This window comes from Ischnura elegans, chromosome 11, assembly GCF_921293095.1.
Source record: "Ischnura elegans chromosome 11, ioIscEleg1.1, whole genome shotgun sequence".
NCBI lineage: Eukaryota > Metazoa > Arthropoda > Insecta > Odonata > Coenagrionidae > Ischnura > Ischnura elegans.
The window spans coordinates 13,862,193-13,889,812 of NC_060256.1; the positions used below are offsets into that span (position 1 = coordinate 13,862,193).

The 27,620-nt window shown below is 37.8% G+C and overlaps 1 protein-coding gene across 1 annotated transcript in view; it reads left to right on the plus strand.

Annotated features, from left to right (window-relative positions):
• Positions 1-298: 298 nt before the first annotated feature.
• Positions 299-27,620, plus strand: part of LOC124168487 (importin subunit alpha-3) — a 35,548-nt gene continuing 8,226 nt past the window's right edge. The window contains exons 1-9 of the mRNA XM_046546792.1: positions 299-837; positions 1,810-1,912; positions 2,974-3,172; positions 6,931-7,091; positions 11,551-11,777; positions 13,708-13,833; positions 22,327-22,461; positions 26,378-26,482; positions 26,858-27,092. Of these exons, the coding sequence (XP_046402748.1) occupies positions 775-837; positions 1,810-1,912; positions 2,974-3,172; positions 6,931-7,091; positions 11,551-11,777; positions 13,708-13,833; positions 22,327-22,461; positions 26,378-26,482; positions 26,858-27,092 (1,354 nt within the window). The 5' untranslated portion in view covers positions 299-774. The remainder of the gene's footprint in view (positions 838-1,809; positions 1,913-2,973; positions 3,173-6,930; positions 7,092-11,550; positions 11,778-13,707; positions 13,834-22,326; positions 22,462-26,377; positions 26,483-26,857; positions 27,093-27,620) is intronic.

Here is a 27,620-nt window from a genome sequence, read left to right on the forward strand (position 1 = left end):
ATAATTTTCTTTACATTTCATAAATGATTCATCAGCTCTATTTATCAAAAATTGCTATCAAGGTAAATTTGGCGAATACCTAGCTGAAATTTATAGAGATGGTAATATTATTCTAATCCTAAAAAGATCAGAATTCACTAGCTATTTATGAATGGATGTCAGATAGAAACTTGCAATTACGTATATTTTTCGGTCATTTTAAAATGAGATGACTCTGATGTCGTTTCGGGGCTTTTGAGGTCACTAGTTTCTTTTCTTACATATAATATATTCTTTTAAGGAATGTAGTTCGCCATGTTAACACTACGATCTCAGCGCCAATGGCGAAGGGGGATTTATTGACCTGTAATGTAAAATACGTCGAAAGACTGGATTACAAGTGATTTTTTGAGTTCATACTACCGCTACATCGATTCCAACGATTTTACAAGTTTTTATTTAGATTTTCAAAGCCGTCAATTGAATTAGGTGACACATAAAGCAGTTCGCGCGGTTTGCGCCATTCTTTGCTGTCGCTGATCCCCAAGGGCTGCTGTTGGGTTGTATGTGAAGCCCTCCCTATTAAATGCTTTTATCAGTGTTATGCCTTATTTTTTGCATCCTGAGAGACATAAGCTAAGTTGCAACTTGGTTTTTTGCTGAATATCCGATCTGACTGCTAATTGACGTGTGCAGTGGACACACAAGTATCCCTAGTGACGTCACGGAGCATCGGCCATAGTGCTAAACCGGCATTTTGAACGGAAGCATTGTGGTTATCGAATTTGGTTAAAAATGGCGTCTGATCAGCTTAAGAATAGAATGCAGACATTTAAGAACAAAGGAAAGGATCAAGATGTAAGTGAATGTGTCGTGCTCAAGCTTGTTGAAGTAGCTAATGTGTTGTTGTCCTGCTCTAATCCCCGTGTTAGACCTGCTCCATGATCTCAAAGCTGTCACGCTAGTGCAACCATTTCATTTGCCTCAATCCTAGTGTTAAAGATTTATTTGAATCTCAAATGGATTAATGTCTCATTCTTTTAGTTCGTTTCTTTGTCAATTGACTTGATTGCACTCATGCTGTCATTCTTGTGTCCTTGACTAGTTCAATGGTTAACTCTGTACCTGGCTCAATGTTGCCAAAAGCGAATGCTGTTCGTCGAGGTCGTGAAAAATGCATGATAACTATTGAGTGTTGTTAATGTTTTCGTTCATGGACTAATTCACTTCGTTTCGTAGTGTTCATCTTCCATTCCCTTACGGAATTCTTGTAGACGTTAGGTGTATCCTCCTAGTGATGTGTAATTGGCATGTGCAATATTTCGCGTTGATCGTGTGAAATGTCTTCATAACCATGTGTTTTTGTTGGCAGAATTTGCTTCTTAGTATTTTTCTCTCCCGCTTGTTAATCGAATAGTCTTTGGTGGTAATGTTGCTGGTAAATGTTTTTTCCTTGTTGGTACACGTTTAGAATGGTGACTAATCAGGAGCATGGATTAATCATCGATATATTATTGAATTTTTCTCATCTTTTCATAATAAGTATTGTATGTAATGGTCAAGTACTATGTTCTTAGAGTTGCCTTGCGTCAGTTTATTTATTGTTATAGGACATCTATGGTGAAGGCACTTAGTATTGTGATAACTTCAGTTCAGTTTAAAAAATGGTAATGTTTGCGATTTCATATAGGAGTGTTACTATTTTCTTTCTGCTCTCTGCCTGCCCGATTGATTTTTATTTTTGGGATAGCAGATCCCTTTTATTTGAATCGTATCATGGCAATCATTGTGAGGGTACAAATGCAATAATTTAAAATTTCTTCATTTCAGGAAATGAGGCGGAGAAGAAATGAGGTAACTATTGAACTTAGGAAAAGTAAACGAGACGAAACGCTGTTGAAGCGGAGAAATGTACCACAAGTAGACTCAAATGGTGAGTACCTCCGAGTATTATGCCCATTAAATTTGGTGACATGCCTTGCATATTAATTTTCGTCTGTTGATTCTCAATTGTCGTATTTCTATGAACTGTGCACCTTGCGTTTGCTATATTTTTTTAAATTCTATGTAATAGCCTATTACCTTCGCCCAAAAGATTCAGCTATCTAGATAATTGTGTTTAGGGTATTAATGGTAATGTGTAATCAGCAAAACATTGTAGTTTTCTTTATTACATAAGTCTTACTTATTTTTAACCTCCTAAAGTGAAAGAAATTTGTCGTTTTCAAATTGTAGGTTGCCCTATAATTTGAAGATATTCCCAATGAATTACTAACCATAGCATGCTCAATAGTGATGATTGCTCATTTGATATAGGTTTTCTAGCCTGTTTGTCAGGGTTCTTTTCATTAGTCTTGTGTTCAATCGTGATCACTATATTTGCTTTGCTGGACAACAAAGTTGGTAGTAACTTTATTTAAAGATAATTCATGGTATGAAGCTATATTGAATAATTTTCTAATTGACGTGTTATTATTGTTTAAGATGACTTTCAACAGTTAAAACTGTTATGAAAACGCTGGCACATTGTAATTACGGGAGATGGATGGAATTGAAGAATGATTTCTAATCCATAATTGGAGACATTCCCTCCATATGTTATGTTCATCTTCCTTTTTCTTGCACATTGGTGATGTATTTTTTAAGGATTTTAGTGAACCGTGTTTAATATGTATTAATACATGTTATGCCTTTCAATCGTAGTGGAAGCCTTGTATTATTCCCCAGTTTTAGTGATGTTGGGCCTTGAAAGTGGGTTGTTATTGAAACGGTATAGTAAATTATCATGTTACATGCATCAAAAGTTACCAGTTTTCACTTGAGAACCAAACGTAAAAGTAGCATAAGGATGTCAAAATATCTTGAAATTAGTTCTAAAAATCTCTAATTAACTAATCTCTAATGTAATATTCTGTAAATTCTTCACAAAACCTGGGTTCTGATTAGCTGTAAAGAATGTTGTTAAGAAATTATGAAGGCAACATTATCTTGTAGACGAAGAGGACATTGATCGGACTACAACAAATCTGGAGCAGCTTGTGGCAAATGCAAGGAGTGACAATCCAGTGGTCCAATTGAATGCAGTGCAGTCCGCCAGGAAGTTACTTTCATCGGATCGAAATCCTCCAATTGATGCCCTAATCAATAGTGGAATTTTACCAAGTCTGGTGTATTGCCTGGAGTGTCATGATAAGTAAGTGTTTTTAAGCTAAAGAAGTCAAAATGTTTTTACTGAATGTGAAACCTCTTCACATCCTACCTGCCTTTATTGTAATCTTCTTTTCGTTGTTACATCCTGGAGGCTGTAACAAAATCCAAGCATGTAATATTGGGGAAACCTCTTCCTATATACAGTGAGTCCTCGTTTAACGTTGTTGATTTGTTCCCGAAAAACTCGACGTTAAGCGAAACAACGTTAAACGATGCAGTGTTTCCCATAAGAAACAATGCAAAAAATTTTAATTGGTTCCTAGCAATCCATTTCTTCGTAAAAAATCCAGAATTTCCCGGGCGTGAATCCAAGGAGGCCAATTATCGGAGCCGTAACTTTTAAGCAGACTTCGTGACCAATCGGGAGACACCTGAACCAGGCCTAAGATAAATATTAGAAGGCCAAAATGAAAAAAAATCTGACACTCGGAAGCACGAGGATGAAGGGCGAGTCACTTTTCGTGATGATATGAATTCTTTAACCCGGCGGAAACCGTGAGAAACATTCATAACCGATTATTCACTTCAGCATGATAACGATTCATGCACAGCGCAAAGATAAAAGGTTGGGAATAAGGCATTATTAAATGAAATATACTAACTAAATTACGAAAGTATTTTAATGGCGAAACATCGATATTTTCAGTACCAGAAGAAAACCTAAAACTAGACCGATCTCTCCAACAGTTGCACCTTCTTCAATTTTTTTAATAATATCAAGTTTTTGTTCTAATATTGCCAATTTTTCTTCACGTTTGAAGAACCACTAGGATAGCCACTCCTCTTCGTGGACATTTTTTTCGGTTGGAATCAGAAAATATACGGATAATGGGTAAATGAGGCGATAATTATTCGCTCAGATGCATACTTAACATACGTTACCCACGCCAACCTTTTCTGTCGAACGAAAATTATCAATCGCATTAATATAGTAATATTTACTATACATTAGATGCGCTTGCGTCCTATTCGCCATTCATTTTTTTTTCGTCGCGCATAATTTGAACAACGTTATCGCGAAGCAATAACGACGTTAAATGATCAAGGGTTTCAATGTTTGGACAACGTTATCGTGAAACAACGTTAAACGGGACGACGTTAAACGAGGACGCACTGTATCTTATCTTTAATTTTAAATTAGACTGTGATGATAAGTCTTTCCCATTTCACTAATAATATGCTCCCTGAAATTGCCCTAATTCTTTAATTGCTCACATGTTCCTGCTAGTTTTCATCTGCTTAGTCTCAGTGCAAATCATGTCCATCTTCATTATCAAGGCTTACCATGAGGGCTTACCAGCGAATTCAAGCTTCTTAGGAAAACGGTGTTGTCAATATATTCTTTTGCCACTAAGGCCCCAACTTGCTGCTTTAAGATCAATAGAAGTAATAATCTTGTGTAATCCTGGTTATGTGTGAATTTTAGTGCCTTATCTATTAGACCAATTTCTGGAGTATTGAATACGCAATGCAGAAAATATGACTTGATTGATATAAATGCGGTATGAAAATTGTCTCTTGTGAGGGGGATGAATTATTGAATATGGATTGAGACTCAAAATTATAGTCCCTGACAAAAAAATTAACCACCTTAGAGTAGAAAAGCAGAACTTATCCTGAGAAGGGTGCCTCAAAGAAGGTGTCAACTCTGTGTCCACTCTGCTTGTGGTCCATTCCGGCAGGGCAGTAAACAACCTTCTGGCCAGTGGGTGGCTGAGGATTGACTAGCTCGAAGTGCGAGGGCAAAATATTTTTCCTTCTCATCTTCATTACATGTTTCATTTACCATGGTTTCATATGGCTCTCAAAGCATGTGAAATTGCTAAAATTTATCATTAAACGTCAATCAAAAAACCAGAACAATCACGATTAGGAAAGGATATTGTTTTGAGCTCAGATTTACTGCTGCATAGGGTATTCTAAAAATTAGAGATGGGTCTTTTTGGATACCCGGTTCTCGGTGCTGCCGGTTCTTGGCCTGTGGAACCAGTATCGAGAACCGATCGCATAAAGTCGGGACTTCGGAACTAGCTTGGAACGGTGGCAAGGATTTGAATATGGTTCTCAAAGCCGAAATTGTCTGCTGCGTATTCAAGGCTGAAAAGTGAAAGGATTAAATAGTGCATATATTACTTACCAATTACATGGCGTCCACTCTTTTTCTTTTGAAAGTAAACGTGCATACGTTTGAAGAACGTTTGAAACGCCCATATTTAAGGGTTGGTCAGTTTGTTGCTCTTGCCAACATTGTAACACTTCCGTAAACGCGGCCGCTTTCACACGAGCTGACTTTTCGCCTGCCGCACCCCGTGTAAAACGGCCTTTACACACACGAAAGAATGATGTTTCAACCACACACCCTATTTTTCTGCACAATCTCCGTCCTGTTCTATGGTCCTCCAGCGCAAAACGTTTTTGCCCTGTTGGTTTGAATCATTCTGGTTATGGAGCCATTTCTTCACTGAGTGAATCATATCCTCGTTGTCCTTGAAATGTCTTCTTTGAATGCCATCCTATTATGGCCCAAGCAAGTGGAAGTCCGAGGGAGCCAGGTCAGGGCTGTACAGTGGATGGTGTAACACTGTCAAACCCTGTTTTGCCATGTGTTCAGCATTCCTCGAACTTTTGTGGGGGCGAGGGTTATCATGTTGAATCAAAACATCTCCTTGGTGTGTATCGTGCCGAAGTCGCTGGAAGCATGTCTTGAGGCTTGTTAATGTGTTAACATATGCTTTTGAATTAATAGTTCCGCCTCTTGGCATTAATGGAATGGCAATAGCAACATCAGCTCACTGCAACGTGTCAGGTGCGACAGCCATGGACATTCTCCCCTGGGACCACTGCCGAACTGCCTTCTGATGTCCTCATCCTCTGAACCCAGCAACTAACTACACCTTTTGACAGCAGATGCTCCATTCACTTAGCACAAACGTTTGTAAATATCTTCCACGGTTTTTTTTTCTCCTCAGTGAGCAATTCAATCATGTCATGCTGCTTGTAATGTACATCACTAACAGATGCCACTTTGAGACAGCCCTGCTGCTAATCTATCAGTCAGAAAAGCCAAAAATTTGGTGTGAGCACCCATGAAACTTCAGATAATGCATAAGTAAAGTTTCACATTCGCACCATTGTTGTCGGCTGAGAAAACAATTTGGTGCATTACTTCCTGGGCAACCCTCGTAGAAAGAGCTTGTGATAAAATAATTAATAACAGTTGTGTGAAATTCGTATATTCATGGAAGAGGGGGCTAGTACATATACCACCTCACACTTCTACAGTTTTTTTTAGGGTTGTTTGAATGCTTCCCTCAGGATTTGAACTCTGATCCATATGATCTGCAGCTAAGCACTCGGCCCACAAAGCTACCCGACTCCCCCAAAGTAAATAGCTTGAAATTAACCCCACATGAGTTCACCACCCTTACTGCCCTGTTTACCCCTTGTGGCCTTGAGCAGAGTGTAACTTTTACTTTCTCCTCCAACAGACGTCCCCTGTGGTCACACTCCCCTCTTCTCACTGTCAATGCATGGTCATTTATGTTGCAGGAACTTTTATCAGAGTTATACTTAAATACCTGATTTCCATTTAGCATTAAATTTGATTTCTACTTGTTTTGATCCTGTGGGGTATACAACTGAAGGTATGAATTTAAAAACAAGAGCTTTATAACATTAGTGTAGAATATAAAAGGGTGTGATGTTTATATTTTAAATGTATTTTTTAATTTTCTTTTGCAGCCCTGCCCTTCAATTTGAAGCAGCCTGGGCTCTCACAAATATAGCGAGTGGAACCTCTGCACAAACTAAAGCAGTTGTCAGTGCGGGTGCGGTGCCCCTTTTCTTACAGCTTCTTCATTCTCCGAACCACAGCGTCTGTGAACAAGCTGTTTGGGCTTTAGGTTAGTAATTTTCTTTTGTGGTCATGCAATGAATCTTTCCCAGTTCTTATATGCTCTTACCTTATTCTTTTATTTTATCCTCCTCCAAATGTATTTTCTTCATACATCTTCTGGCCTAGTAAATCCTGTCAAGAAATCAGCAGTAGCTCGTGACCTACGGAGAGGTTGAAGTTCTTAACTGACTATTTGTGGTATAGCACTTGCCAGTTCTTCCCGAACAGCTTAATTAAATAACAGCTGTTTCAGTAATTTCAGTCTGTTATGTTGATACACTGAGTTTTGTGGGTGTACTCAGTTGTACAAGGTACAGTCCTGGGCAATGAAAATTAAATACCTTATGATAACTAAGGCTAAACTTATCCCAAAAAATGCATCTGAGGAAGTTCTATTCCCTCTTATGCATGTGCCCATTTCTCATTTCACTTACCATGCATGCGATAGGATAATGAACGACCCTACAAGGGACAGTGAATGACTGAGGATTGACAAGCTCCAGTCATGTGGGCCAAATAATGTCTTTTTGTCTTGCTAACGTGATTCAGTCGCCATGATTTTGTATAACTGTTGAAATACATGTGGAATTGCAAAAATTAATAATAGAACATAGATCAAAAAAACCAAAACAATCTCCATCTGGTGAGGGTAATGATAATAACTGTGATTAGTTGCTAATTTCATATTGAGGAGGCTGTTCAATTTCTCTGGCCACCCCTCCATGGAGCCAAGTTAGAGTTAGGGTAAAAGAGGGATTAGGAGGGTGGCAACGGTGACCTTCACCAACCAGAAAATCTAATCAGAGGAACCCCATATTATTCGGAGGTTATCTCATTACAAATATCATTTTTATCCACAATTTTCCCATCTTGTAAACACTATAAATGTCTCCCAATCTAAGGTAGTTTTTTCCTGAAGTGATGCTCTGTATACTACAAGCTTATTATTCTAAATCTAACCTAACCCAACCTAAATTTATTGTATACTAAAAACCTAATTCCAAAATAGATTATTTCCTTAGTAAGTTAATTCTAAATTACAAGTGCATGTAGTAAGTACAATGTAACGAGTGATTTGAGATTATTTCGTCATAAAAAAGTGCTTGTGTTTCCCAAATATTGCACAGACCTTTGCCTAGTTTTTAAGAAAAGTTTCAAAGAAATTTTTGAGAATTTACCTTCATCCTGGGTGATTTTGTAACCCTTCAGCAAGCCCATTCGTTAAGAATATGTTGTTTTAGGTGGTACAACTTGGATGGATGACCAAATGCATGAGGTGAGGGATTCCATTGGAATATATCAGGCAGTGTCAAGAGCATTAGTGTTTATTATCGCCAGACCAAGCCCAAGTGGTTCACATTTTCTGGGACTGTACAATATCCTGTAATCATTGTCCAATGAAGATAAATCATCCTAAAATTGCTGACTTCACAGGACTTGATTCATCTTGGTAATGAGTTTGGATCCCGTAGTGTAAAAGTATTCATGAACCAACTCATATAGATGGAATTTCCAAAAAAATTGAAGGATGTGCTAGGGGGCATCCATTAATTACGTAATGTGTTTAGGGGAGGGGGTCAAGCCGATTCTCACCTAATCTCACGTGGGGGGGAGAGGGGTCATGGCAAGTATCACTTAATATTTCTGCAAGAAACAGTGTAAAAAGAGATTCCAGACTACAATCCTAGTAATCTTAAATACTAGTCTTAACTAATCTTAAATGAAATAATTGGGTGTTCTCATAAAATTAAAAAGATAATTTTTTTGCATATCTAGATAAGAAAGTTATTAACGTATGCAAAATATGACTTCATAATTCTTGTTGCTAGAGAGCTTCTAAGTTTGCAAAAATTACTAAATTCTTTCGCGCTACAAGAACGCCCTATGACGTCAGAATGCAAGTAAGCAGACTCGCTTCATGGCAATAACAAAACAGTAACGTCGATAACAAACATCTACGGTGATACTGATTATTAACTTGAAGGGTGTGTGAAAAACAGTTTTGAATAGAAAAGTTTTTACAGTGGGTGTAATGCGGAATGGTTGACGCCGACTTCATAAAGACGCATTCTGGGATCATTCTGAAGGTAGATCAATTTATGGCTGCTTACTGTATTTCTCCCCCCCACCCCTAATTTTGAGGCTTCAGTTTCGGGAAAAGCTAAAAAAATAAATGAGTTTGAATATTGTCCCCCCCTTTACTTTTCCCACGGGCATTTTTGGAGACTATATTCAGACATACATGGTACTTCTTCTCCAGTAATGAAGATTTCTCAGCACGGAGTTGAGAAGGCGCGAAATTGAAAAGTAACATAAATTAAATCAACAATCTCGTTCGCTAGTAATCTAAAGCTTGATTTGTATCTCATTTAACTACTGTCATTTATTCATTGCTTTTTATGTGTACTTGGTGCAATGCTGGACTATGTGAAGTTAACGTTTTGGAGAAGTAGAAGAGAACAAAATTTACGCCAATTTACTTAGCATTCCTAAGGTCTGGAAGAGAGACATGCAGTGTTTCAGCGGTTTGTTAGGTTCAACTGTTAATAAATTTGAGCTTTTGCACTGTTGGGGCTAAGGTGACACCAGAAAATTAAGTGAGAACAATGATCTCATATTGTGGAAAGTGAATGAGGAGGATGAAAAATTAATAAGCGCTATTTGTCAACAGTATGGTGCATCTTCCAGTATGCATACATTCTTCAAATCTTTCAATTATTCAGGATAAAGATTTCACATGACTGATGATGAAATTTACATATAATGCTATAAAAAAATAAATTGTATTGAGAGATACATAGGTTTTTCTAAAACTGGGACTAGTAGTCTACTGGCTTCACGTAAACGTATTGTTTACTGGACTCTGACGTCATGCTCAGCCAACATTGCGATGTGTTACTTGGAGCGCAAGATTAATATACAATTTTCAAATTGGAATTTTACGAATAATACGCAGATTAGAGAACTGCTTTCAGTGTAATTTTCAGCACAAAGGATATTTTTTTAATGCATAATCATCCATTTTCAGTGGAATTCTCCGTTAAGGAAATAATATTTTTTTTGATAAGTCCAACGCAATGAAGCACAGATTAACATGTACTGAAAATACGCATTTTGAACAATCTCACGTGAGATTAGAGGGGGTGGGTCGAGCCAAATCTCATGATATCTCACTAGAGGGGCAGGGGAGTCCAAAAATCACCTTTTGTAATTTGTGGGTGCCCCCTTTCTGTCCTATGGAAGCTGGTACTGAGTTCATGAGCAGTCACAATAATATGGTCTTGGTGTTGATTGCTTAACCCATCCATCTTGGGCAGCTTTAGTAAGCAATGCCAAGAAGACTTGTGGTATTATTTTGTCGTTACTTATGGATGCAATTGCACATCCTATGGCATCCTGGCACAGCACTTAAGGCCTATTTACACGGGGCACAGAATTGTGCAGGTTAGAGCTGCATTTATTTCTAAAATGGTGTGGAATTGCGCAAATGCATGAATGAAATTAGAACGGGGGCTATTTTGCTGTATCGCATTCTCGCATGTGTTCTACAGAGTTCCCACTCGACCTTGAAAACCTTAAAACCGTGAATTTCGTGCACCGTGAAAAAACCTGGAAAAAGCCGTGAATTTCATCATAAAACCTTAAAAGTCTCTCAATCTTGATTTTACGATTGACCGATTAAAAGAAAAATGGCAATTTCGATCATATTTAAAGATCAGTCACCCTCAGACATGGCCACGGATTTATCTGCACACGTATATTCGAAGCGCAATTATTGGTCCGTGTGCCATGATGACACATCGAACTTTAGCCTGTACCAAAGCCGGAAGACTGGTAACGAAAGTTATTGACACTTGCTAAAATTCAGACACTTCTTAACTCCCTGACACCCTGGTCCCTCCATTTTCCCACTCTCAACCTTTAGTCGAAGCTGAATTTTGCAAACGATATGTGACGCCAGGAGAGAGAGATAGCAATTTCATTGCTTCGGTTGCATTCACGGCGTCTGTCGCTGTTGTTAAATTTTAAGTTAACGTGCGGCCAATGATTGTTGAGTAGTCAATATTTCTGCCTAAAACAGTTTATCTACATAACGTGAATTCGAAGACAATTAGACCGTGAAAACCTGGAAAAAACCATGAATTTTATATTTTAGTTTGAGTGGGAACCATGGTTCTAGCAATTCACCGCTTTACACGACGCAATTTTGATTGCGCCTTCGTACGTACGTCAGATTGCGCAATTCTGTGTACCGTATAAAACGGCCTTTAGATTGCACATTCGTGTATTTCAAATTAAGTGTGTTCGTACAAAGTTTACTGAAAATGTTAGCGTGATGAACCTGCATTCACTTTTTCCACTTTTTTTCTTTTGTGTAGTTAGCATTTGCAAATCTAGTTATTTATTCTTTTCTGTTGTTTATGGTGACATAAAAATCTGGATAACATTTGCATTCATCATTGCAGGTAACATAATTGGAGATGGGCCTTCTCTGAGGGATCTAGTGATCAATCTCGGAGTTGTGCAACCGCTTCTTTCATTCATCAAGCCAGATATCCCAATTAGCTTCTTAAGGAATGTTACCTGGGTTATTGTTAACCTTTGCCGCAACAAAGAGCCACCTCCATCTCAGAAGACTATTCAGCAAATACTCCCTGCTCTGAATGTACTAATTCACCACACAGATATTAATGTGAGTTTTTGTAATTTTATCGTTATCTTCATCTTTTCCCGAATATTTGATGTGCAATATTATTTCAATTGATGGTATTATGTTAACTTGTTCATATTCAGATTATTGCCAAGCAATTCTATTTTTTTTTTACTTTTTAGTAATTTTATGATATCACCCAGATGTTGTGTTGCAAACATAATCATTTATTTTTAATATTATTTTTTTTATATTAAATAACATCAAAATTTACATTATGTTACCTTAAGGACATTTTGTAGACCATTTTGATGAAAATTTATTTTTATTTAGGCTTTTACTATTTTGCACTCACATAAATAAAGTTAATTTTACCATGAAATTAGCATTAGACACAGGAATATTCTTATCTATTCAAGGGAAGAAAATTTGACAGTTGAAATCATGCTCCCCATATTTTGCATACTAGAATTATCTGCTGTAATAATTCTGTGTACAATCTCATCCTCGCCGGCATCGGTGGCGGTGGGGTCCTTGTCCTTGCCTGCCAATCGTGGGTTCGAATCCCGCCTGGGTAGGTGATCCCTAACCAGGGCATGGATGTTTGTGTTGTGCTTTGTTAATTTTGAAAACCCGTTATAAAGGCCGCAATGTGCTGTTTCCGGGGAAATGGGAAATAAATAAATAAAATCTTTTGAGAAGTGTCATCATAACTGCAGCATTATTAAAATCTGGGTGTGAATCAATATGCTACGCATACAGAATGGTGTACCATTATTAATTATATTGAAGGCAGGCTCAGAATGAGAACTATAGATAATCTGTGTGGCCTACCTGCATTTCTGAGTTTCACCAAAATGTGGCAAAAATAGGGTGGCAATTTTTTTCAGAAATTTCTTTTTTCTCAAAATTTTTATTGGGCCCCTTAAAATTTTTACATTTGGGATGAGTTTTTGCATTGAGATGACTTTATTGCAGTTTGCTTCGTTACTGAGCTGGGATTTATTTGCATTTCTCTTAAAAACCCTCACTTTCTGAATTTGGACTTATCTGATTTTGATATCTTGGCATGGCAGGGAAAGTTTTTCACACAAGTAGCTGCTCCCATGTTATAACTTTTTGCACCTCAGAGAATTCCTTTCCTTCAGTTTTCAGTTAGCTAAAGATTTACTGTTTTTTTAATAAATAAATAAAGGTAGCACTTTTCCACTAGATTTACTGTATGAGATCATGAACTTCTATGGTGTAAAGAAACTTGAGCAAAGTTATTTTTAATTGTCCTTTCTGTTGCTCAGTTTGAAATATTATCTCACCCAACAATTCATTTCCTCATCTCCTATGTTCATTAAGGATATTGTTGCTTATGATCAGAGTGCAGTGGCCATGATACCTATGATTCAGGTTATTTCAGTATCTGAACGTTATGATGCATTTAATTAAATAATCTGTTTTCACCTTGACCTATGCTATTACTAGCTATGATTTTTGTATGTTGAAAATTTTCAATTGTCGCGATTGAAATTATGCTACACAATTGGAAATGAAAAAATATTAACTTATTTGCAAAGATTTTAGCACCCCTTTATTGGGCCTTTGTTATTAGCTATTCTCAGTGATATCAAGATTTAAAAAGCCTACCTTGAAAAGAATTTATCCAAGAAATATTTATTTCTAATTTCCTTCAGTTAGAATTATTTTGGTAAATGATGGAAGCTAGCTTTGTTCCTTGGTTTTTCGCTAATATATATTCCAATTTCAACAATTTTTAATGTAGCATATGTGTCTAGTGTGTGAGGTTTTTATGGTTTTGTGGTATGTTATATATTTCTGGGAATGTTCTCTGTATGAACTTGTTTATTTGTGAAGTGCCCATATGAGTGAAGGAGCATGGCAAGGGTTGCAAATAGGCCATAATGTGTATTTTCTAAGCAAGCTTCTTTCTTCTCATTCTTCCCAATGATTGCCTTTGCAGATACTTGTTGACACGGTGTGGGCTTTGAGCTATTTGACTGATGGAGGCAATGATCAAATTCAGCTGGTGATTGATAGTGGTGTTGTACCAAAGCTTATTCCTCTCCTGTCTCATAAAGAAGTTAAGGTAAGATCTACTCGTACTCTTCATTGTGTTGTGTTATTATTTGCTATTTCTAGTTATTGAAATGGGTAACTCTGTCACTTAAGCTTTTGAAGAGCATAGTTTTAATTTGTTAAGGTTATCTGAGGTGAGCTGTAACCTCTTAAGAAGTTAGTGGAATTTTATGATTCAATGTGAAAAGTTGTGCAGAGTTCCTAGATTTTGTGGTATAAATGTTTGCCTCGTTAGAGTAAAATTTCATTTAATTACTTTCATGTTTAAGTTAAGAAACCCTTTGTTTTTTGGAATAAAAGAGGTCTATTGTGAAATGGAAAAAAATTGGTTGCTCTTGTGTGGAACATCAGCATTAAGGCATTCCATATGGTGTAAAATGCAGTGTTATGAATCAGAAACTTATTGACGTCTTAGGGTAAACAATATACTCTGAAGAAAATGATGAAAATATTACATATTAACCCTTAGGTGCACGCGCCTTTCAAGTATAGCCCCAGTGCACGCTAGCGACTTTTTTGCCGCACTTATGCATTTTGTATTTTCCCAAGTATAAATTCAAATTTGATGGTATTTTAACGTATTTGGGTAACTTCTAATAAATAAAAGCACTTAAAATATTTTTCTCATTCATTTATAAACTAAAATATCACATAATTATATGCAAATTTCTTGAAAAATACTTCGACTAATTTTTCTAAAGGAATTGCAGACGACAATCTAGACAAAAAGATATCTAGAAAAAAGTCCAAAAAACACACACAAAAAAGGAAATGGATATGCCAAATCGTTAATACAATAATTACAATTTTAAAAATAACAAACTATGCAAGCAAAATTAATTTTTCAATTTTTTCATCCTTATTGGCCATCACTACCTCTGAAATGACATTTGTGACATTTTTTGATGCAGGTGGAATGATTATTGCATATTAATAGAAAACATTTGTATATTTACCGTCTTATAATTTTTACATTTTCCTTGTGTAAAACAATGACCCGCCCTACATTGACGTTCATATGCAGAAGCAGATAATTCAGGAATTTTCCCAAGTTTCATTGCTAGAAGAGCCTATGTGTCTGCTGGAAGATTTCCTTTTTTCACCCTGGACTTGAAATGTTTATCTGCAAGGCTAAATGCGAGAGCTTCCATGAACTCCATTCTTGTTCTTCGATGGATTTTTTTCAAAATTCTTAGCTACAAAAATCACGTGGTCGCTAAGAGTAGCCACATAAAAAAACCGGAGAAATTGTGATAGAGGCCACCTTCGTGTTCGTCTTGAAGGGGAGTAATTTACACACTTCTGGTTCACAGAATCGACACCTCCTTTGGTTGAGTTGTAGTTCAGGATCATTTCTGGTTTTTGCAGTTCGTTTCGACGTCCTCTTTGCAGTGCAACGTAGAAAGCAATTCAAAAGAATTTCACATTTGTTTCGTTTAGTGCAGTGCGAAACAAAGAGTGCAGGTATCCTGGAAACCAAGAAATGAAGTTGCAGCCTATCGAATTTTTCAGGGTAGAAACTCTCTGTGGGTTTAAGGATTATTTTCACAGTATCTAATAAAGTTAGACCATTTTCTAGCAAATAAATGGCTAAATCAAGACTTGAATAGTATTGCTTTGCTGTTATTTTCCCATTCGAATTCATGAATTCCCGTTGCTATCCCGCACGCTGTTCTGCAAATCATCAGGCCTGTTCCATTTGTTTTAAAAGCTCTTCTAGCATCTTCCTTTCAACTTTTATTTACAGAGAGAGTGTATTTAATTCCAAATAAAGATATTAATTCTATACGAGAAGTAATGATGCAACCTCTGGTTCTTGAGTAAACATGAGATGACAGTTTTCCTTCAATGTACAAGTTGGTATTCTCGACATTTTTTTCAATCACGTTCAGTAAAATCGTTTTCGGCAACAATTCGAGTTCGGTTGCGGCATTCTTAGGAAATGATGTTGGCCCTGGTGAAACACGAGCAATGTTTGTAGCTTTTGTTTGGGTGTTTGCTAGTGATGGGTCGATTCCAAAATTTTATCGATTCCGATCCCGATTCCGATTCTGACATTTCGATTCCGATTCTACCGATACCGATTCCATCGATTCTGATGCCATAGGCTCCAAGAAAAATATGACTTAATTCCAGGAAACAAGAAAACCACTTTAAAAAATATTACTCTGTAAAAGAGTCAGTTGACAAAAGCATCTTTCATATCATCACTATGTAATTAAAATATAATAGCTAAATTTCAAAACAGAAAATACCTGAAAAGTGGTGTTACATGATAAGTATTACTTTAAAATATTGGCACTCATAATATGTCGACCATATATATGTATCCAAACTACAAGGGAGAGCCCTGAGTACAGAAATTTTCATTGCTGTAATAAAGATTACATACTACATACATGAATCATGTAATATTTGGCCCTTTCAAATTCTCAAACAGAAAAACCAATTATTCTACATGCTCAGCCAGCAGGTTTTGACGTCACCATGTTACAGTATTACTGCCTGCAGATAATTGCCTTTTGCTACACACTTGTGTGATTGGACAAGTACTTTCCTACCAAAATTGCAAGATTATGGAGACTTTGGAATTTTAATTAAAAATTATATCATCGATTTTTTTGGATCTTGAATCTTCATGGAATTCAAGTGGACGAAGCGAACGAACTATAGAACTAAACTTTAGTTTTGTAGAGCCAAAAAAATTCTATACTTCTCACATCATTTAATCAACCTAAAAATCTCTTGCTTTTTTTTAGTTCAAGAAAGAAACTAAACGCTACAAATGAATATCACATCGGCCGGACGCAGTAATAAAAAGGCTAAAAGAGCCTTGTGGTGTGAAAACTCCCCCTTCCGCGCGACTCCGCTCGGCGAAGGTGGAAAGGGAAAAAGGGTATCGGTTGTTGCCTTTCACGGAAACAGTTCATTTTTATCTCTCTTAAACATGCTGACTCAATCTCTTCACTTCACTTCAATACCCGAGGCATATTTCTTATGCGTGGGATAGTTTCGAAAAATATCCAATCCTTAGTATTTTCACTCGAGTAATGCGCTAAATGTTCTAGTCGATCTATACGTAATCCTTTTTAACATCCTCATTTTAGTGTTTTAAGTCAATGAAGACGATTATCCATGCTTTGAATGACGATTGTCAAAACTAATGTTTTAAAAAACTTGAAAAATCGGCCTCAGTTACCGAGCCGTGTTCCGCGGCGTGTAGTTGAGCCTTGACGCGTGATTGAAAAATCGCTCTTACTTCCTTCGTTGCAGACTTTTTTTCCCTAGATTTCTAATTAGTACTCTTTAGAAATCTCTACTTTATATTGTGGTTCAAATTTTCCGAGTTATATTTTTCGGAAACGAAAGATAATGTCTACTTTAAGTCAAATTTCACGTGAAAAACGGGTCGGCCATTTTGCGTCGTAAAACCAGACAGATGAGAGCCAAAATCTTCAAAAGTCATTTAAAGTATAGGCAAAGCACCAGATCAAAGGAATATTGCGTTTTTTATTCCATAAAACTCATACCAACGCAAAACCACTTGGATAAATTCAAAGATTTTTTGAGGAAAAACGATATCTCGCGTGGCATCGAAAAATTGGTCATGTTTGGGCCTCTGTATCTCACTAAAGGTTCATATATATGTAAAATGGCATATAAATCTATATCTGGTAATGGTTTATGATTATTTACGCTAAGTTTCAAGTCTCTATCCCCAAAACGGTCATTTTGAACTTTATTCCAGCTTTTTCCGATTTCGGACCAGTGTGCGCCGGATAGGAAGACGATCGGCCGCCGCGGCTAGCGTAAACGCGTAAAGGTATTCGGCGCCCACGTCGACAACTATAGCATATTCGGCAAGCTTAAACTACCAGGCCAAGGCATTAGAATGACTTATCGGCTTTAAAAACTGCATTATTACATGAGTTTCATGATAGCGCTTCCTGCCGGCAGATTGCTGGACCTACTAGCCTCGAAAGCTCTGTAGCCTTAACTACTCGACTCGACATTTGTAATGCTACTCAAAACGCTCGAGTGGAGTACCAACTACTCGATCGACTTGAAATTTCGAGTACTCGCACATCCCTAGAAGATGTGTTTTGTCATTACGATTACGTGGCGCGAAAATTCAAATGGCTGTTGGAAACACGGTCGTACATTTTGTTGTTTGAAGTACTACTGGAATCGGAATCGATTTTTCACCTTGGCAAGTACTCGTTTTCGATTCCGGTTCTTGGTCGAGAATCGAGGAATCGAAGAATCGAGGAATCGAACCGACCCATCACTAGTGTTTGCATATTGTATCTTGGAGTTCAGCCAAAACGTTTCACCATTTTCCGTTGATCTAGATAAACGTTGAAATTATGTGGGCGGCTAACAATATTATCATCAGACTGCTAACTCTTGCTGGAATGTAATGGGTCTTCAAAAAATTCTTCCTCCCCTTCACTTTCATGTGAGAAATCAAAAAATATTTTCCATATCGTGGTTTACCTGCCCTTCCCTCCCATCTTCATTATCAAGCTTTTGAAGCACTCGTTAGAACTCATCAGGGTGATAATTACGTACTGACCTTGGAATATCATTTACTCTACATTAGTCATCACCTGCAATTTACAATTTGTTCACAACTCAATAAAATCATAACACAATTTACGTCCATAAGGAGGTTAAGATTCCTGAATCTTGATATAATGCCTTTGCAGCATTATGTTCTTTTCCCACAGGTAGATACAAAAACTGCAGACTCTTGGGCTTCAAACTCCAATGCATAATACAGTAGAACCTCGCTTTTACGCCCCCGCAATATACGTTTTCCCTCTATTTGCGACATTTTCTTCAAGTCCCGATGATTTAAGTATCTCTACAATGTTAAGTCTTCCCCGCATTTATGCTGACGAAATTTCAAATGACCCGCTATTTATGCCAGGCCGCCAAAGGGAACATGGCGGATAGCGCACCGTAATCAAGAAGAAAGAGATTTAGAGATCGGAGCCTGGGATAACCTTTTTGCAAGAAGGTTGTAAATATAGGAAAGGAAGTTGTATTTACAACCTTGCCTTTTTGGCATACCTGTCACCGGTGCCACTATCATTAATACGGCTTCTTTGAAATACTACAATAATTCCTTCTTCATCTGTTTCTGACCACTATCGCGGGCATAGAGTTTATATTATTATTAGATTATTTTTGATCGCAGGATTTCCTGGAGATAGGTTGTTTGCGACATTTAAATTTCATTCCATTTGTTGGAGGTAAATATTGCAGGTTTTCCACTTCACTTGTAAGCATCGTAGTTACAAATATAGACGCTATGTTTATATTCGTGGTCGTTCTCGTGATGATCACGCACTGGGTGTTCTCCTTCGCGTACATTATTACCAAGTTCTTCGATCAATTTTAAAGTTGTTTTAATCGTAATCTCTTTTTCCCTGCTCTTTTCGTGACAGCGTCAATAAACGTGAATCAAATACGGAATGGCCCAGAAACGAGAGAGGAAAACTTTTTCAATAGAAGATAAAATTAAAATTTTGGGAAGAGTTGACTCACATGTAGGCTCACGCGTTTCCCTTGCCAAAGAGCTTGGGATTCCAGTGTCCACGTTTAACACTGTTGTTAAAACTCGCAAAAAGATAGAAACCAGTGCAAAGAGGCGAAAATATGTTAAGTACTCGAAATATGATAGACTAGAAGAAATTTTACAAGAATGGTTTCAGTACACTAGGTCCTCGAACATACCCATCAGCGGAGTTATTCTAAAGGAAAAAGCGCGACATGTGGTAATGAGGCTGGGAATTGAAGACTTCAAGGCTTCAAACGGATGGTTTAGCGGGTTTAAGACTAGGCATAATGTTGTATACAAAACAACTTGTGATGAGTCCAATAGTGTTGATCCCCTAACAGTGGCACAGTGGAAGGAACATTGTTTAAGTGAGCATATAGAAGGGTATGCTCCAAAAGACATTTTCAATTTAGATGAGACGGGCCTTTTTTTCAATACACTTCCCTGTAAGACTTTAGAGGTGAATCTTGCCCTAGTGGAAAGCATAGCAAAGCTCGTTTAACAGTATTGTTAGGTGCTAATGCTAACGGTAATGAAAAGTTAAGGCCATTTGTTATTGAAAAATCCAAAATCCCAGATGTTTTAAAAATATCAGGACATATCCCACAACCTATGCCACCAATACCAAAGCTTGGATGACGTTACATTTCTTTCAGGAACAAATGCAGGCTCTAGATGCCAATATGGGTGGACAAAACCGAAAAATTGTGGTATTTTTAGACCAATGCCCAGCCCACCCAAAAAATATGAATTTGAGGAATATAAAACTGGTGTTTTTCCCACCAAATTGTACCAGCCAATTACAGCTATTAGATTTAGGGATAATCCATGTATTCAAATCCAACTACCGCAGGATTCTAGTGAGAAAAGCAATTAATCTTATAGACAGTGGGAGGGTCCCTAAGAGCTTCAAAGTATCAGTTTCAGATGCACTACACTATGTTGCACAATCATGGAAAGAAGTTGATGACGGAGAAATCGCAAATTGTTTAAAAAAGCTGATGAAGAACATTTAAAAGACTGATCTATGAAATCAGAAAATATGGTCTAAAAATCTGATCGGAAAATATGACCTACCTCACTGAGAGTTCAGTACTATTGAAGAATTTTTTGTTATCATAATTAAAGATTTTATACTTACTATTCATTAAGAACATGATTCATATGAAAAATAGAACATTTAACTATATTTAAAGGGGTTATTTTTCATTAAATTGTGCCTAACCTCGATTTTACCCTTTCCCGCAATTTACACTTTTTTCCTTGTCCCCGTCAAAAGTGTAAAAGAGGGGTTTTACTGTACATTATAATAAACGTGCATCACTTATTTTTCGGCCACTAGTTAAGTGTATGTAACGCATTTTTACATAAATGTAATGCATATTTGAGTATGAAGACGAAATTTTTAAATTACGACATGTGGTTTGAGGTTGACATAAATTATACAATTAATAATAGTGAAGAAATGATAATGCAAATGCTTGCAAAAAATATAATAAATACGAGACAACATATTAAAATAGTATTGCAAAAAGGATTATGCTTCCAAGTTTCGACGGTGACGACAGATTATCAGTAGTTCCTTAGTATCGTGTGAACGCCATCCTAGCGGCAAATCACCTGAAGTTACGTCGTTCTCACTTTGTAAGATTCTAACGCAATAGTTGGTCGTCGCATTGACGCAAACATATGTTCTTCGTGGAGGGAAAAGTACAGAAATAGAATAACAAAGTGTGCCACAAGTGATCCATTCACAGTAAACGCACTATTTCGAATTTTTGAAAAATGCGGCAAAATCCTCCCTTAGCGTGCACCTAAGGGTTAACCCTTTCGCTGCTGTTCAATCTTCGAAAACCTTCTCCTCACATGCGGCGAAAAGGTTAAAATGCGTTTCGTGGGCCCATGGAGCAGGTACCTCCGGGATGGGTGTGGTACACCCTCCGAAGGGTCGCTAATCCGCAACCCTATCCTCGACGAGTTCACCCACGCAGGACTGTCTCCTCGACCGTACCAGCGGGGGCCTACCTCCCGAAAAGTGACTGCTCTGACTGCAATTTGAATATCAATCAATCAATCCGATCATCAAAAAATGATTGTTTTCATCGCACTCCTGCCAATCAGAAAATCAAGTACGTCTTTGAACCGTGTTTCTGCGATGAAAAATAACGATTTTGTTAACTTTGCTGAAATGGCCATTTTCCGGTTGTCCGCAGCCATGTTTTTAGCAAAGTTAACTAAATCGTTATTTTTCATCGCAGAAACACGGTTCAAAGACGTACTTGATTTTCTGATTGGCAGGAGTGCGATGAAAACAATCATTTTTTGATGATCGGATTGATTGATTAATATTCAAATTGCAGTCAGAGCGGTCACTTTTTGGGAGGTAGGCCCCCTGCTGTTAGGGTCGATGAGATGGTCCTGCGTGGGTGAGCTGGTCGAGGATTCCGGGTCCCGGGTTAGGAACCTTTCGGAGTGCTTCGGCGAAAGTGGTGATCGCATGGAAGGGACGAAGAAAAAGTACGTCCACAGCAGTGAAAGGGTTAATGCAATTGATTTGAATTGGGAAGTTTGGCAGTTTTCTTTGCCTAATGTTTTTATGCTTGATTTGTTGTTTTTTGTATCTATTTTGTCTATTTATTATTTTTTGATTGTTTTCTATTCCTAACACCAGTATTACAAGTTGGAAATTTATAGGTTACATTTTTTACGGAACTGGAATGGCACTGAATTGCTACTTTTCCCAAATGTTTGATTAATGTGTCTACAGTTGATAACTCAGCTGTAATACCCGGAGTTGTTACCCTTGTTTTAAATATGATCTGGATTGATATGGAGACTGTTTTCTTTTTTTAAATGAAAATTTTCATTTTCACTTGATGATTCAAGCTGAAGGATAGCCTGGATTATATTTTCTCTAATGTGCATTTTTCTCTTCAGGTTCAAACTGCTGCTCTGAGAGCAGTTGGTAACATTGTCACTGGCACTGATGAGCAAACTCAGGTGGTGCTTAACTGTGATGCCCTGTCGCATTTCCCTGGCCTGCTATCTCATAACAAGGAGAAAATATGCAAGGTAAATAACGGACAAGAATCTCATAGATACCTGACTGCAGATAATACACTTACATTTTATAATAGCTTTAATGAATTGTGATAATTTAAGGTTCTGTGGTCGCATGCTTAGCAATATAGCAGACGACTGGTTATTCGGATGCGGTTTATCCGGGTTGCAGATTATCCGTGCATTATTTTCATTCTTGCTCAATTTTTTTCTGCGATCTTTATTTAATAAGATGGAATCGGATGCAAAATCATCGGAATTACTTCATTGATGCTAGGATACACCGAGGTAATTATTTCCGTCAGAATCCCCTTCGTAAAATGGGGGTGCGCCTCTTACACAAACTTTTTATCTTCCCTTGGTTTTCTGCGTGAGTCAGTCATCTAAGATGTGAACATGGTAAAGATCGCACGGGGTATTTCGCTCCGGAGGGCATGCTAAATTTACTGCTACTAGTGGGCATACCGCGGCGTTTATACTGCATATGGTACTCGCTTATCAAACGTAGAGAAAAGCGCAGTTTTGAAGGACAATACCTGGTCAATAGTCAACATCTGTCTTGCCGAGTAATTACCATTACGCTAAGGGCCTGCTTTTTCAAAAATCATCTTCAGACGCTATTATAAGGGTTATTGCGATTGAAAATTATGTTGGTGTTAAAATTGCTGTTAAAAAAATTCAAACGAGTGCGTACATTGTTTGAATGAATGGCGGATAGAAGAAATCAGAAATGCTTATAAGTGAAGAGTGGTGAAGGAGAGCTACAGGGGAAGTAGAAAGGGAAGAACATGTCCGATCTTGCATGTGATGTCGTTGTCTTCAAAGCGAAGGGGCGAAGGTGCAGCAATGTGATATACGCAGTTTGAGTTGCCTGAAGTTTCCAGTCCATCTTGTCTTGTTTGAATGTGCTAATGCTACGCTTGTTTCTTCCGAAATTGTGCTGTTTGGACTATTTTGAATATTAGTAGCTTTGTTGTAACTAGCCTCGTTGTAGCCTCGGGTACGATACGAGCGGCAAGTGAGCGGCAGCGGTGGCTACAATACGAGCGGCAATTTTCTAACCGCTCAGGTTTCTCACCTATTCTAACTTCAGTCTTCCTTTGTTTGGCCGTATTATCACTACTTTGATGCTTCTCCACTTACATTTTCAACTACACTGAAGGATGAATCTACTGAGCGGCAGTGGAAAAGAAATCGGTCTGGACTTGGAACCATGAGCGGCACTGGGCGGCGCCGCTCAAACATATCGTACCCACCCTCAATGGATTTACACGCAACTAAATGAGGACCGATATCAGAGTGGCGCCGCTCACGCCACTTGCCGCTCGCCGCTCGTATCGTACCCGGGGCCTAAATCTTTGTGTCAATCAATTAGAGCTTAAAAAACTTAAATTCTGTCAGATATGCGAAGGGTCGCGTTGGATCTCTTTCTTTTTCTGAACCTCATGCGTGTCATACAATTATTGAAAGCTATCAAGATATCTTTGGGCTCAGTAGGTGACTCACCTAGCATTTGGCCTCCAGAAACTGGGAGATCGACCAAGGTCAGTTGGTGAGACGGGGAAGGGGTGAAACAAGTTTCGATTGTTCCCGCGTAACTTGATATTTTCCTTCGAGGCAAGTGATTTATGGTCTGTGGGGTCTCTGAAAGGAAAAAAAACGTCATAGGCATGGGCTAATGGAGGGCCGGGGGTATTTTGTGAAATCTACGCTGTTAGGTTACGCCTGGTTATTGTCTAACGGCGCCAAGATTCCCCCGATTGTTGTCCAATCTCTTGGGAAGATTCACGCTATGTGCCTGTTGTGTTTTGCTTAAAATTTTCCACGGCTGAAATTCTATTGCAATACTCCGATGAGAGCTTTAAAAAAATTGCACGTGAGTAGGACAAACATCGTAGTGCAATGGCGTATGCGAAGAGAGGATCGGAACTCTTTCTAATCCCTCTTATGGGTCGTTGCATTCACGAAAGCAATGATTGAAAATTTCAGATTCAATTTCTTCGACGAATTTGGATCCGAAGGACATTAAGGTGAAGGGCATTATTCGTGGATATTTGGATCTGAGGTATCCGATCCTACCGTCCCTAGTAAGCATCATAAGGTTAAGGCTACAAGTGAATACCTACTAATCTCCGAGCACCATACATATCGTGTAAATTTAGCTGAAAAACGTGGCGTGAATTATAAGTATTGAAAGTGGAAAATTTGATGACTGTCGAAAGTCCAGGCTTAAGTCTGCAACGCCGCGCGATAGGTTAAAAAATGCTGATAAGTTTTTTTTTTTTGGCTCCGATGCTCAAAATAGGGGTGCGATCTTACACACGCATGTACGGTGTTTGTGCCGTCCCTCCCCATCATCCTCCTGGATAATCAGGAGTGTACTGCACTAATAAAACGTCATGTGGTATCATTGTAAACGTTTTGGATTGCATGTGACCACATGAGAATTGCTATTAGAATTCGTGTTGATTGTAGGATATGTATCTGCTGCTATTTTATGCCAGAAAAATGATAGTAGAAGTTTTAATGACTGAATCACTGTCTGCAACTTTGAATAAATTGCTCCTGGAAAAATCACCGTATTACACATTTAAATGGATGTTTGGAAAAATATAAAAATCTGGCAGGAATTCCTTGGTTGAGTTAGTTGAAATCCGACAGCATTACGCTGATGAAATTGCTAAACTCTGGAGGTACGGGCAAATTTTCACGTTACACGTTGCGTACCGGGGTATTTAAATTCCTAGGAACGCCGGTTTGGAAATGTGTGTCTATTAGGGCGTAATGCCTTTGGTTTAAACATGGTTAAAAAGCTAATGTTTAGAATATAACTTTACCCAATCAAACGCTATGATGCATCAATTCATTATGAATAACAAAGAACAACTGAAAACGTTCTAACGGATACGTTTTGTACGCTTTAAAATTGTTTAGGTTGACGCGCCTAAATGACGAGAATCTTCGTCATCCGTCCGGAACGTTCGGGAAAAAAATGACGAGAATACTCGCCATCCTTTCGCAACGTGTTAACTTCAGTTTTGCCGAAAACGTAAGCTTTTCATTCTAGGTCCAACCATGTTTTATTTGAAAACACTGAGGAACAAAGAGTTGGCTATGATCCGCGCACAGTGAAAGCAGCTTTCCAAAGGCTCCATTGATCCTGTAGAAGTAGTATTAGACAGCTATCAAATGTGTTGAATCACCATTAACTTAAATTCATATTAGAAATAAGATTTCCTCATTTGGATGACATTGGAAGCCAAAATGTGCGCAAAGCAGCTCATTTGCTCAAAGCAACTCACACACTTAACAACTCATTTGGCCATCATATAGCTGGGGGCAGAAAAACATTAGTAAAATTCTAGAAAACATTCTATTAAATAGATACTTCAGTTATTCATAATTGCAAATTAACTATCTTCTCCTTTATCTTTAATTTGCTCATCTTTGATGATGGTATGATTATTTTTTGAGTTCATAGCTTCGTAAACCTCACTTTTTCAGAATAAAATTGGAAAAAAAAAATGCTTTGAGACCACTATGCGGAAAAATGCTATTATTAACATTGACACTCATCCAAAATAACATTCAGAGTTGGGATATTTTTAAGTTAATTATAATTATAATTCTCTGAAATGTCTACAATTGGCTTATGATTAATTTCAGTTTCCATTTTTTAGCTGTTTTATGATCTTATTTGGAAAGACATTGAATTAATGTAAATTTTTATGACAATTTTGTGTTTGAATAGTGAAATTAAATGTTTTTGTCGGTGGAAAGGTCTGTAAAGAAATGGTCAGGGAATGTTTTTATTGATGCCCTGAATGGTGGTGTCCATTGTAAATATACTAATGCATTGTTATAGTAATACACTGTATATGACAGAGTTTTTTAACCAGAATTTAATGGAGATGTTTTATTTTCATAGGAAGCTGTTTGGTTCTTGTCAAATATTACCGCTGGAAATCAAGTACAGGTCCAGGCTGTGATAGATGCTGGTTTAGTACCCAAAATCATTACCAACTTGAGCAAGGTGAGTATCTGCTGTAGGATCTGTCTATATGAAGTACATTCAATATCTAGGATACTCTGAGAACTATAGCAAAGTAGTCAATTGGAATCACTGAAATTCAGTTTTTATTGAAATTGCTTGTTTGGCTGGATCTGTGCAATTTGGTCTTTAATTTTTGGTAATGTTTCTGAATCACTCATGTTTAATCCATTTGTTCTTCAGATTTAGTTCTCTATCACAATAAATGGTTCCCTCTCAATATTCAGTGATCATTGAGCTTTGTTTGATAAGGCTTTCAATAAAGAGTATATTTATGGCTTTCTTGTGTGTAGCTCAATTTATCATTTTCTCTTCCTGAAATTGCTCAATTTTAACGAAGCACATTTGGTGTTCTAGGGAGAGTTCCAGACGCAGAAGGAAGCCGCTTGGGCAATCAGTAACTTAACGATTAGTGGGAATCGGGATCAAGTTGCCTACTTAATAGAAGAAGGCGTTATACCACCATTTTGTAATCTATTGGCTTGCAAGGATACACAAGTCATTCAAGTGGTCCTAGATGGTATAAATAATATCCTTAAGATAGCAGGTTCAAGATTGGAGCAGATAACAAATTTGATTGAAGAGTGTCAAGGTCAGTTCATGGATTTGTTTGTTATTGATCTCCATCATTTATTCTACCAATGTCGTTACAGCTTGGCTCAAAAGTTAGTATTATTGTGTACTGTATTGGATTTGAGTTTGGGCTACTCATTATTGTTTTTGGTCGTCTTATTATGGTGTGCACTTGCAGGGCACCTGCTGGAAAATTTGGATAGATGTGATTTTTCATTGTGTATTGCGGCATCCCACCCCTGGCTCGCCCGGATGTCTAAATACAGCCGGGGGGGATGTCTCACGAAAACAAAAGAAAATGTATAAATCCGCACAGATCCCTCCAGCGTGGGACCTACGGGACAAAACTATGTCACGCTCTTCGTACAATTTACAGAAAATAAAAATATTCCCCTTCTTTGGAGGTAATTGCGGGTGGGGGTTTCTGATTCGACCTGATGGGTAACGTTCGGACGCTTATGCCCTCTTCCACAACGCATTCAAGGAAAAGAAAAATGACCAGGGCGAAAGGAATGGCGAGGGATTTTTTAAAAATATGATCCGTGAA